We start from the raw sequence: 13,345 nt of genomic DNA, 5'->3' as shown, positions 1-13,345 counted from the left end.
CAGCCCTGTCTTGGTTTTTGTTTTTTCAACAGATGTAATTTCTGACTTGTATACCTTTTCAATGAAGAATATGTATGGACTGCAGCCTGATGAAGTTTTTCACTCCTTTGGTAATGTCCTCCTTGTTTTACATTTTCAAAGCCTGCATAGTTACAGATTCATTTGTTTTCAACGTTTCCCCAGGGGAAGACGGAATCTATCACTGTGGTGAAGCTGCTGAGCTGCTTTGATGACCTGGTGGCAGCAGGCACAGCCTCTGGCAGGGTTGCAGTTTTTCAACTTGTATCTTCATTGCCAGGGAGAAATAAACAGGTGAGTACTCATGATCTTAACACGTGTTAACTTCTTGGCAAATTCCTCATGGATTTTTAAAATGAGAAATCCTCATCTGCTTAGAAAGTTTGTGCTCAGAGAAAGCCGGGCACGACTTTCTCTGCCCGGGCTTATGCCTGTAAACCCAGTACCTTGGAAGGCCAAGGCAGGCTGATCATGAGGTCAAGATATCAAGACCATCCTGGCCAACATGGGGAAACCCCATCTCTACTAAAAATACAAAATTTGGCCGGGTGCAGTGGCTCACACCTGTAATCCCAGCACTTTGGGAGGCTGAGGCAGGCGGATCGTGAGGTCAGGAGATCGAGACCATCCTGGCTAACATGGTGAAACTCCGTCTTTACTAAAAAATACAAAAAATTAACCAGGTGTGGTGGCAGGTACCTGTAGTCCCAGCTACTCGGGAGGCTGAGGCAGGAGAATGGCATGAACCCGGGAGACAGAGCTTACAGTGAGCAGAGATCACTCCACTGCACTCCAGCCTGGGCAACAGAGTGAGACTCCATCTCAAAAAAAAAAAAAAAAAAAGAAAAAAAAATACAAAAATTAGTTGGGCGTGGTGGCAGGTGCCTGTAGTCCCAGCTACTCGGGAGGCTGAGGCAGGAGAATCACTTGAACCCGGGAGGCAGAGGTCGCAGTGAGCCGAGATTGCGCTATGCTACTGCACTCTAGCCTGATGGACCGAGACTCTGTCTCAAAAAAATAAAAATAATGCTCAGAGAAGCTTAACACTGTGCTGTTTATAATTGGAGAACATTTTTGTGCTGGGTTGGACACTTGGCATAAAGTACATGTGGGTCATTTCATTTTTGCTTAATATTCTCAAGGTATGCTCTCTGTGGGTTTTGAAGGTGACTAGGCAGATGGAACCTTGTGCAGGGTTCTGCTTGGAAAACGAGATTGGGAAAACCAGCTCTTCCCTAACTAGGCGCGATTGTATACCTTTTCCACGTAGCCCCAGCTCACAGCATTTATCCTTTTCTTTTTTTTGTGTATATTTTTATCCCTTGTTCATAGCTTCGGAGATTTGATGTCACTGGTATTCACAAAAATAGCATTACAGCTCTGGCTTGGAGCCCCAATGGAATGAAATTGTTCTCTGGAGATGACAAAGGCAAAATTGTTTATTCTTCTCTGGATCTAGACCAGGTAAAATTATTTTCAGAAATACTGTTGGCTCTTGCCTTCTTACCTTTGGAAAAACTATATTTATAATTGTATTTTTAGTCAGCTTACATTCTTGATCATCATCCCTTTATAATCTCAATTGTTATTTGTAACATTTACTTTTATAGACTTATGGTTTATAAGCTTCCACTTCTATGACTAAGGAGTTGGCCTACTGGAACATTCACTTTTTTCATTCCACTGTTGTGTATTACTTCTACTTGGAAAAGAAGCTATTATTATTCCTACTTCCTTGAAAGGTTAGTAGGAGTGATGCCAAGCACTTCTGAATCCTAACTGTGGACAAGTCAGTGATTTCAATGGATGGAGGACTCTCTGCCAGCCACCTGGCCTGTGTGAGATGACCTCAAGTGATACGAAGTGGCAGAGGAGAAGGTTAGGTGGCAGTACGGTGAAGATGAAGAAACTGGAGCTCCAAGAGATCCAGGAACTGCTCCAGGGGTGCAGGCTTGCTACCTCACAGAGCTTGCTTTCAAACCGTGCTTCTGCTTCAACGCCTGTGCCTTTTCCACTGCACATGTGGCTTGATGATCTGCTGGGTTTTATTTGTTTTGTCATGTGTCTGCAACCAAACTGAACTCCTTGGTGGCACAGTCCTTTCTTTTTCTCATTTGTAGCCTTCATTCCTAGAGCACTGTAGGAATTCAGCAATTTTTTTTTTTTTTTGAGACAGAGTCTCGCTCTTGTCGCCCAGGCTGGAGTGCAGTGGCGCGATCTCAGCTTGTTACAACCTGCACCTCCCAGGTTCAAGCGATTCTGCTGCCTCAGCCTCCCAAGTAGCTGGGATTACAGGGACCTGCCATCATGCCTGACTAATTTTTGTATTTTTATAGAGACGGGGTTTCACCATGTTGGTCAGGCTGGTCTTGAACTCCTGACCTCAGGTGATCTGCCCACCTTGGCCTCCCAAAGTGCTGGGATTACAGGCGTGAACCACCACGCCCGGCCAAGAATTCAGCAATTATTAGCTGCATGACTTTCAGTCCCTCTGATCCAAGACTGACCTATTACAAATATTCTCTAGTAGTAGTTCTCAGGATTTGTAGTCACAGAATCCCTTTACACTCTTAGAAAGAGGACCCCAAAGCATTTTTGTTTATATGGGTTATCTCTACCGAGTACACCGTGTTAGAAGTTAAAACTGAGAAATTTAAAAATATATATATATTTTTGAGATGGAGTCTCGCTCTGTTGCCCAGGCTGGAGTACAGTGGCGCGATCTCGGCTCACTGCAACCTCTGCCTCCCGGGTTCAAGGGATTATCATGCCTCAGCCTCCCGAGTAGCTGGGACTACAGGCACCCGCCACCATGCCCGACTACTTGTTTGTATTTTTTGTAGAGATGGTGTTTCACTGTGTTAGCCAGGATGGTCTCGATCTCCTGACCTCGTGATCCTCCCACCTCAGCCTCCCAAAGTGCTGGGATTACAGGCTTGAGCCACTGTGCCTGGCCGAAATTTAAAAATATTTTACTTTGAAATAATAAATCCATAATATCTGAACATAAGTGACATATTTTGTGAAAATATCTCTATATCTCTATTTTCAAAACAGGTGAGAAGAGTGAGTGGCATTGATTTATATTTTTACAAATCTCTTTATTATCTGGCTTAATAGAAGATGACTGGATTCTGCATTCAATCTGTTGCCACACATTGTTTTGATAGAAGTATATAAAGAAAAACTGGCCTTCCACAGACATGTAGTTGTAAATGGGAGGAGTATTTTGATAGCCTTTTCAGATAATTGTGGACATTCTTTAATAATATCCTCATATTGACAAACGGTAGTTGCTTTAAAGGTTACAGTGACAAATGACAAATGGTAGTTTCTTTAAAGGTTAGTAAAAATGTGGAATCTGAAACCACATGGATGAATTTTTCCTACTCTGTTACAGTAAGATCTACTTTACCCATGTTGGATTTTGTAACATTATGTATTGGTCATTTATAAAATACTATTCACAGAGTGATGCAGATCTTCCAAATGTTGACACTTTTTTTTTTTTTTGAGATGGAGTCTCGCTCTGTCGCCCAGGCTGGAGTGCAGTGGCGCGATACTAGTTCACTGCATGCTCCGCCTCCCGGGTTCACGCCATTCTCCTGCCTCAGCCTCCCAAGTAGCTGGGACTACAGGCGCCCGCCACCACACCTGGCTAACTTTTTGTATTTTCAGTAGAGACGGGGTTTCACCGTGTTAGCCAGGATGGTCTCGATTGCCTGACCTCGTGATCCGCCTGCCTCGGCCTCCCGAAGTGCTGGGATTACAGGCGTGAAGCACCGCGCCCGGCCAACACTTTTTTTTTTTTTTGAGACATGGTCTTACTCCTCTCACCCAGGCTGGTGTACAGTGGTGCAATCATGGCTCACTGCAGCTTTGAGTTCCCAGGTTCAGGTGATTCGTCCACCTCGGCCTCCCAAGTAGCTGGGACTACAGGTACACGCCACCATGCCCAGCTGATTTTTTGTATTTTTCTAGAGACAGGGCTTCGCCATGTTGCACAGGCTGGTCTTGAACATCTGGGCTCAAGCAATCTGCTCACCACAGTCTTCCAAAGTGCTGGGATTACAGGTGTGAGCCACTGTGCCAGCTGATAAATTTTCTAATACAATATCAAAAAAATACTTTCGTTAACATCAACATCATTGTAATCGGGAAAGTCTAGCTATAAGGAATCATGTCAAGTTCACAGGGACAGATAACAAGTTTTCAGATTGCTAATCTTTGTGTGAGAGCAACAAATACCATTACTTGTTTTCCTTCAAGTGAGAGGCTTTTGGTTTTTTTTGGTTTTTTTTGTTTTTGTTTTTGTTTTTGAGAAAATGTCTGCTAAATACCCAAATTTGAATAATTACGGCATTTCAAATAAAAATGGTGTTTTGTGAAAAAAGCAGCTGGCTCAGCTCATAGCTGCAACAGTTGCACAAGTGCTTTTCCTTGAGAGAACCACTGAGTGTATTTCAGTGTGCAGCAGAAGGGAGAATACAAAAGTACCTGTCCTCTGGCCAGGTGTGGTGGCTCACACCTGTAATCCCAGCACTTTGGGAGGCCAAGGCAGGATGATCACTTGAGCCCAGGAGTTTGAGACCAGTCTGGACAACATGGCAAAACCCCGTTTCTACCAAAAAACATATAAAAATTAGCCAGGTATGGTGGTGCACACCTGTAATCCCAGCTACTCTGGAGGCTGAGGTTGGAGGATCACTTGAGCCTTGGAGGATCACTTGAGCCTTGGAGGTGGAGATTGCAGTGAGCTGAGATTGCACCACTGCACTCCAGCCTAGGCCAAGAGCCAGAACCTGTCTAAAAAAAAAAGTTTGCAACATTTTCATGTAATGGAAATTTCTTTATCTTGATTTTGGTGTTGGTTACATGACTATAAATTTGTCAAAATTCATAGCATTGTATACCTAAAAAAGGACAAAATTTACTTTTACCAACACTGCCCCCTGCTTCCCTCACAAAATGCCAGTGATGTTACAGCAATATTTCTGAAATAATTGATGAAACTTTTCGTATATATATTGGATTTCATATATATGAGATATATGTATATTTCATATATTTTATATATGTAATATATATATATATATATATATATATTTTTTTTTTTTTTTTAGACAGAGTCTCGCTCTGTTGCCCAGGCTGGAGTGCAGTAGCGTGACCTTGGCTCACTGCAACCCTTGCCTCTGGGTTCAAGTGATTCTCCTGCCTCAGCCTCCCAAGTAGCTGGGATTATAGGCATGCGCCACCTCACCCAGCTAAATTTTGTATTTTTAGTAGAGATGAGGTTTCACCATGTTGGCCAGGCTGGTCTTGATCTCCTGACCTCAAATGATCCACCCACCTCGGCCTCCCAAAATATAGGGATTACAAGTGTGAGCCACTGCACTTGGCCTGATGACACTTTTCTATAAGAGTAACTTATAGAATCAGATTTTTTATACAATGAAATATGCTTTGTGTTAGCAGTCATATGCCTTCTAGAATTTTATTTTGTGTTTATATATAAAATATATATATATATATATATATATATTTTTAAAGACAGAGTCTCACTCTGTTACCTGGGCTAGAGTGCAGTGATGTGATCACAACTCACTATAACCTGAACTCCTGGGCTCAAATGATCCTTCTGTCTCAGCCTCCCAAGTAGCAGGGACCACAGGCACGTGCCAACATGGCTGGCTAATAAAAAAAAAAAAATTTTGTAGAGACAGGATCTCACAATGTTGCCCAGGCTGGTCTTGTAAAATATCATTTTATGTTAATAGCATTTTATATACTAAATATCATTTAATTTCTTCTAACCTCCTGTTTTCTATTACCCTTTCAGTTGGCAAGGGTATAATGTCCTCAAAGCTGCCTTGAACCCTTTATGAGGGAGACTATAATATGAACTTACAGAGCTGATTATTGTCGCAATAATTGTATAGAAGGTTCCATTCCATTGTTTTATAATAGAATAAGCAATACACACAGTGCAACAGATTTCCGTTTAGATCTTTATGGATTCTTCTTTGAATTCTCTGCATGTTTACTGCATCATCCCTGAGCCTGCTATGGTGCACAGTAAAGAATGTATCTACTGAGGACATGTTTTTAAAAATTATGCAGATTTTAAAATGTTTCCTGTCAAACTGGATGCAGCGTGAGGGAGATGTTAGTATGGACTCTTTTCCCATCCGTCAGATAATCTCGCTGTGGTGGGTTGAGAGTGAATCTGCAGAGAGTGAAAGCATGCGTTAGGTAAGGTGCAAGCTGACCTAAGCACAGCTAGCAGGAAGAACACTGACTTGTCCTAAGGGAGGTCCATTCTTTAGCCTGGCGCTGATGTGAGGTGTAACCGGACTTTCTCTGCCAGGGGCTTTGTAACTCCCAGCTGGTGTTGGAGGAGCCGTCTTCCATTGTACAGCTGGATTATAGCCAGAAAGTGCTGCTGGTCTCTACTCTGCAAAGAAGTCTACTCTTTTATACTGAAGAAAAGTCTGTAAGGCAAATTGGAACACAACCAAGGAAAAGGTAAGTTTCACAAGTTTGCCAGTTTGGCCTAAATGCTGGGCCTTGTTGTAGAAGGTGCTTTAGGGTTTCCTAGGTCTCCTGTTTGCTGGACGCAAACCCACAGCGGCTCTAAGCCTGGGGTTCCTGGTGGGGCCCTGTGCCTGCCTAGGATTTCTCCTCCCACAGGCAGACAAAAAGAGTGGGTTCTTCTTGTCGCAGAGCTGTAGGAACCTGCACGCACAGCCACTCTGCCTCTCAGGGTGTCATGGTCGGCCCGGAGAAGCCTCAGGGGTGGCCTGGTCTATCCATTCCTTGTGTAGGCACCTCCTCCACACAGCCCTGGTGAGGGGTCAGGGTTGTGGGGCTCACTCGTTATTCAGCACGTGTTTACCATGCACCCCTGTGCACTGTGGCAGGCTCAGCAGTGACATGGTAAACATGGCAAATCTGAGCCCTCCGTTATGGAAATGGAAACACAGAACACTTGTTGATCATTGTGTCAGCTGCTATGGACCAAAATACACAGGATGCTGTGTGAGTTTAGACACACTTTTGTCCAGCTGAAGGGTCAGGGAAGACATCCTGAAGGCGTGGGTTCCAGGTTGAGAGATCGTTCCTCCTTTGACCAGTGATGTGGAGGAAGGGCAGTGAGAAGTTCACCAACCATACCAGCCGTGTGGGAAAAGGCAACTGGAATACCTGGGGAACCTATAATTCATCATCCCACCCTAGCCTGTAAAACACTCTTGTAGGACTCTGCAGCGAGTTTGTGTGGGGATGGGGTGAGGAGGGGTAGGTAGAGCGGTGGAGCTGACCCCTCCTATGCCAAGGAGGAGGCAGACTGGGGCCGATGTGGGGGTGGGGAGCAGAGGGCGGCATTAGCACAGATCATGGGTTGATGAGTCTACAGTCACGGATTGTCGATTGGCCGATGGGAGCTGGAAGAGTTCCCATCTTGTGTCTCCCAGGAAGGGGCACTGTTTGCCTGCATAGAATCAGGGGCAGGGCAGCTGATGGTCACAGCCTGTGGGGAGGGCTTGAGGCTGGCCCTGTGGAGAGTGACAGCAGGGACTGGGAAACATGGTGAGATTGGCAGGTGTTGATGAGGCCCTGAGGCTGGTGGTGCCATTGGTGACAGGCCGTCCTGGAGAGTCGGGTGAGGCAGATAGGTGGAGCCAGCCTCTGTGGTCGTAGTCACTGTCCGTTATTCTGTGTTCTGGGCTTTGTAGCAACACACAAGTTTATTCTCTTCTCTGCATGGCAGCCCTCCAGCTGTTAAAAGACACTCTCAGACCTCCCCTTGGACTTCTATTTTCCATGCTGAACACCTTTCTTTTTCTTTTTCTTTTTTGTTTGAGACAGAGTTTTTCTCTTCTTGCCCAGGCTGGAGTGCAGTGGCGTGATCTCAGCTCACTGCAACATCTGCCTCCTGGGTTCAAGTGATTCTCCTGCCTCAGCCTCCTGAGTAGCTGGGATTACAGGCATGCACCACCATGCCCGGCTAATTTTGTATTTTTAGTAGAGACAGGGTTTCACCATGTTGGTCAGGCTGGTCTCAAACTCCCGACCTCAGGTGATCCGCCTGCCTCGGCCTCCCAAAGTGCTGGGATTACAGACATGAGCCACCACACCCGACCTGCTGAACACCTTCTTAATCCCATCGACAATCTGGCCTTTTTATACCTGCAGTCTCCCTTTCGGTCCCTGGAAAACTCAGTGGAATTTATGGTCCCACAGATCTTAGTTCTGCTGCTCTCTCTGCTGGTATCCTACTCATCTGGCATTTTATCGTGGTTCGTCTGTCAATGTCTTACTGCACTATGTCTTGGAAGGAAGGCAGGGGGTAAAGAGAGGCATTGAAAACCAATTACCTTACATGTGGGTCCTATTCCCAACAATCTCTCTTAAAACCTGGCCCTTGGCCAGACGCAGTGGCTCACGCCTGTAATCCCAACACTTTGGGAGGCCAAGGTGGGCGGGTCACTTGAAGTCAGGAGTTCAAGAACAGCCTGGCCAACATGGTGAAACCTCCTCTCTACTAAAAACACAAAAGTTAGCCTGGCAGGGTAGCAGGCGCCTGTAATCCCAGCTACTCAGGAGGCTGAGGCAGGAGAATCTCTTGAACCGGGGAGACGAAGGTTGCAGTGAGCTGAGACCACACCATCACACTCCATCCTGGGTGACAGAGTGAGTCTCCATCTCAAAAAAATCAAAAACAAAAAAACAAAAAACAAACCTGGCCTTTTATCCTCTTGTGTGGAGACCCAAGCAGTTTCTGTAAACCTCTCCTAGCACGTCTGTGCAGTCAAGTCTTTAGGGAACATTGATTGAAAGCATGCTCTGCACCAGGAACTGTTTTAGGATGCAGAAACAAAGAAATGTGTCCCCTTCTCAGAAGGAGAGAGATTTTATTGAGCCTTGGGGAAATGAGGGCTAACAGAATAAAAGGAAATGTTTTTAACATCTGTGTCTTAAAGACTTGCTTTCTGCTGTAGACTATTGTGTGTGTCTATCCCTGGAAGCAGTGCTTCCCTCACAACTGTTTAGTGAGCGGAGCTGGGCATGTACACGTGGAGGTGTGGCAGCAAGTAAGGAGGCATCCAAGGAGACAAGGCCTCTGCCCTCAAACACAATGGGAGAGACTGTCCGTCAGCAGGAGGAGAGGAGAGGCTGTCAATGCTGTAAAGGAGTGAGCTGGGTGAAGCATTAGGGAGTGCTAGGCATGGGGCAGGATGCTGCATTTGGATAGGATGGTCAGGAAAGGCCTCTACAAGGGCAGTGATCTTTGAGCTGAAGCCTGGGAAGAGCTGCTGGAAGAGCATTCCAGGCTCAGGGAACAGCATATGCCAAGACCTCAATTGGACAAGACCTTAGATGTTCAAGAAGCCGGAAGTGACTAGGGCACTGGCTATGGCAGGAGTCCAGGGGAGCCGTGGGGAGGCTGATACGCGAGTCCAGGGAGCTGCGGGGAGGCTGACACAGGAGTCCAGGGGAGCTGCAGGGAAGCTAGCACAGGAGTCCAGGGGAGCCTGGCACGGGAGTCCAGGGGAGCCGCAGGGAGGCTGACACAGGAGTCCAGGGGAGCCGCGGGGAAGCTAGCACGGGAGTCCAGGGGAGCCTGGCACAGGAGTCCAGGGGAGCCGTGGGGAGGCTGGCTTGGGAGTCCAGGGGAGCCACGGGGAGGCTGGCACGGGAGGCCAGGGGAGCCTGGAACGGGAGTCCCGGGGAGCCACGGGGAGGCTGGCACAGGAGTCCAGGGGAGCTGCGGGGAGGCTGCCACGGGAGTCCAGGGGAGCCGTGGGGAGGCTGGCACAGGAGTCCAGGGGAGCCACGGGGAGGCTGCTGCAGGAGTCCAGGGGAGCTGCGGGGAGGCTGCCGTGGGAGTCCAGGGAAACCATTGACTGAGATGGAGACTGGAGACTGGGGAAGGCTGGGCTGGAGGTCAGGACATCAGGACCTCTGCTGTGGACATAGGGTGTTTGATGGGCCTGTCAGGTGGCCACGTGGAAGTTGCAGAAGAGAGTTCTGTGGACCGGTCTGGAGCCCAGGGAAGAAGTCTTGGCCAGAGGGGAAAATGAGGTCAGCAGATACAGGTGACATTGACACCCTGACATTGGATGAATCCATGCAGGGAATGTCTGTTCATTCAGCGCTGGAGCTTTGCACCAAGCCTCTGCCCTGCTCCAGGTACTCCTCTTCAGGGGATATCTGTGAACAAGGCAGAACAGACCTCTAATCTCAGGGAGCTGTGTGCAGAGTAGTGAACAGATAAACATGTCAGAGGGTGCAGAGCCAGAGAGGGAGGAGCAGGGGACACAGATCTCTCTTTAATAGGATGACAGGGAAGGCTCCTCTGAGGAGGTACCCTGGGCTGATTCCTGAAGCAAGGAGGCAACTAGTGCGAGAAGACCTTGGAGAGAGGCTCTGGAGGCAGAGGGCCCTGCGCACCGAGGATCTGAGCAGCCAGGCCGGCTGTGTGGAGCAGGGTGTGGGGAGCCCCCTCCCGTCAGCTTTGTGGGCCCTGCCCATGGGGCTCTTTCAGTCCAGTGCTGTGGCCAGTCACAGAGGGCTGTGGCCAAGCCAGGGAGGTCACTCTGGCTGCTGCTTGGAATATACTGGAGGGGGCAGGTATGGCAGCTCAGCGGGGCCAGCGAGGGTTCTGGGTGTTCCAGGTGGGAGAAGACGGGATGGGGCGGGGTAGGTGGTGGGACTGCTTCTAAGACAGAGCTGGCAGATTTGCTGCCACGTTGGTTCTGAGGTGTGAGAGGGATGAGTTGGAGATGATTCCTAGGTCTGTGGTCTATGCAGCTGGGTGAGTGGACATGCCGTGGATTGATGCAGAGAATCCTGGAGGCATGGGGAGAAGGAGGAGATGAAAGAGCCTGCTGTGGCCCCGCCATGTCCTCTCCCTGCAGTGGAGAGCTGGCGTGGGAGGCAGGTGGCGGGCGTGCCTCTCAGGGAGCTGTGCGCCAGCAGCCACTGGCATGCAGACAGGAGCTCGCCTAGGGAAATTTGGGAAGGCCTTGTGTTATGAAGAGGAAGCGGCATCAGGAGAGAACAGGAGCTGGGGGGTCAGAGGATTCGGAGGCCATATGGAGGGACATAGCAGCTGCTGCGAGACCAGGGGCTGAGGCAGCTTCAACGGGCCTGAGTCTGTAGCACGGAGGCTGTGCACAGCCCTCCTCATCAGCAGGGCCAAGGGATTGGAAGGGCTGAAAGAGGAGTTGACAGCAAGTATGGAGAGCTTTGGAGAGGAGTGTTTTTATAGAAGAGAACAAAGAAAGAGAAATAGGTGGTACCCAGGGGGACCATGTGGCCCCTGGTGGAGTTTTGGGAGAGGGGCCATGTGGCAGCACATTGGTGTGTGACGCAGGTGCCTGTGGAGGGAACACAGTGCTGGTGGGGACAGAGTGCAGGCAGTGGCCTCAGTTGGGCCCTCTCATGGGCAGCAGTGTAGGGTTGACCAGAAACCGGGCCAGAGATGCTCTTCCAGAGGAAGGGCAGGGCACTGAGCACAGGGCAGGTTCAGGCAGATCAGGAGGCTCAAAGGTAGAAGACAAGGGGTCCTCTTCCCATCGAGTCTGTGAACCTCTTCAGACCGGACGATGTGTGTTACATCAGAAAAACTCAGCGACCTTAGCCATCCGCAACCATGGGTTTGCTGTCCTGTCTATTTATTTGCATTGTTTCATGTGTCAGAGCCCTCTGCTGATCTCTTACTGTGTCCCCTGTGAGTCTAGTGCTCAGGGAAGCCCTCCCTGACAGTAGCACTTTGCCCTGGGGAGGGAGAAGGAGATGCAGCAATATGTAGGTGTGGCGCCCACATGTGGGTAAGAGTCAGCAGCCGGTTCTGGAACCCTGCCACCAGCACATCTGTTTGGATGGCCGGTGGGTGTTAGCTGTTGAGATCTCTGGCAGGGCTTCTGTGGATCCTTCTTTTCTCCCAGCTTAGACTTTCAGGCTCCCATTTTGGGTGCTGTCAGCTTTCAGCATACCAGGTCTGTGGCACCATACATTATGCACAAAATCAAAAAACACTATTTTATAGCTAGAATTTGTTAGCCAGAAAACACTCCTTACATATCAACGTGGTCTATAAAGGGAATTAAAATGTTTTTAGGTAATCAATGAGTTTTTTGGAAATCATCTCTACCGAAATTAAGAAATTATGTTAATTTGTTTATAATTTTAGAATTCTGCAATACTTAGACCTTAAAAGTTGGAGTTTTAGTGTCAAATTCAGAAAGCACCATCAAGTGCTGCAGAATCGCAAGTGGATGGTGGCTGAGTCGGGGGCTTAGGACAATTTGTACCTGGCTCTAGCTGGTTCTTCACAACTTCACTGCCTTTGACCAACCCACTCATCAGACATTTCTGTTCTTTTTATTTTTTAGAGACATGGTCTTGCTCTGTCACCAAGGCTGGGGTGCAGTGGTGTGATCACAGCTCACTGCAGCCTTGAACAGCTGGGTTCAGGCGATCCTCCTCCCTCAGCCTCCTGAGTAACTAGGACTAGAGGCACGTACCACCATGCCTGGCTAAATTTTTTAATTTGTAGAGATGGAGTCTCTCTAGGTTACCCAGGCTGTTGTCAAACTTCTGGGCTCAAGCAGTCCTCCCTCCTTGGCCTCCAAAAGTGCTGGGATTACAGGCGTGAGCCACCATGCCCAGCTATTGAGCAGTTTTAGAGGCAGCCACTCCCAGGACCTCTCTCAGCAGGGCTCCTTTCCCTTCCTCCAGGGGAAGAGTCCACCCGGTGTTCAGGACCTCGCCTTCTCATGCCCATTCAGATGCACCACCTTGATGTGAGCTCTTTGAGCAGCTCTTTGAGCCTCAGATGTGGCGCTTGCAGATGCTGATGTGATTGTTCACACAGGTCAGCACGGTGTTATGAGACAGGCTGAGGACCTCATCTTATTTATTTTTTATTTTTTATTTTTTATTTTTTTTTATTTTTTTTTTTTTTTTGAGACGGAGTCTCGCTCTGTCACCCAGGCTGGAGCGCAGTGGCGCGACCTCGGCTCACTGCAAGCTCCGCCTCCCGGGTTCACGCCATTCTCCTGCCTCAGCCTCTCCGAGTAGCTGGGACTACAGGCGCCCGCCACCACGCCCGGCTAATTTTTTTGTATTTTTAGTAGAGACGGGGTTTCACTGTGGTCTCGATCTCCTGACCTCGTGATCCGCCCGCCTCGGCCTCCCAAAGTGCTGGGATTACAAGCGTGAGCCACCGCGCCCGGCCTATTTATTTTTTATTTTACCCAGAGCATCAAACACGATGTCTTACAGAATGTAGGAATCACTAGATGTTTGTTAACATGAGTGC

General features: G+C 48.3%; 1 protein-coding gene across 4 annotated transcripts in view; it reads left to right on the top strand.

The window, feature by feature from the left end:
- Nucleotides 1–13,345, top strand: part of TECPR2 (tectonin beta-propeller repeat containing 2) — a 143,788-nt gene that overhangs the window by 43,841 nt on the left and 86,602 nt on the right. For all 4 annotated transcript variants that reach the window (XM_055288102.2, XM_055288103.2, XM_063643823.1 and 1 more), the window contains exons 3-5: nt 184–312; nt 1,351–1,482; nt 6,386–6,543. In XM_055288102.2, the coding sequence (XP_055144077.1) occupies nt 184–312; nt 1,351–1,482; nt 6,386–6,543 (419 nt within the window). The remainder of the gene's footprint in view (nt 1–183; nt 313–1,350; nt 1,483–6,385; nt 6,544–13,345) is intronic.

This window comes from Symphalangus syndactylus, chromosome 8 (assembly GCF_028878055.3).
Source record: "Symphalangus syndactylus isolate Jambi chromosome 8, NHGRI_mSymSyn1-v2.1_pri, whole genome shotgun sequence".
Classification (NCBI taxonomy): domain Eukaryota; kingdom Metazoa; phylum Chordata; class Mammalia; order Primates; family Hylobatidae; genus Symphalangus; species Symphalangus syndactylus.
Note: the sequence above shows the minus strand (reverse complement) of the source record. Positions and strands in the feature narration are given on the sequence as shown.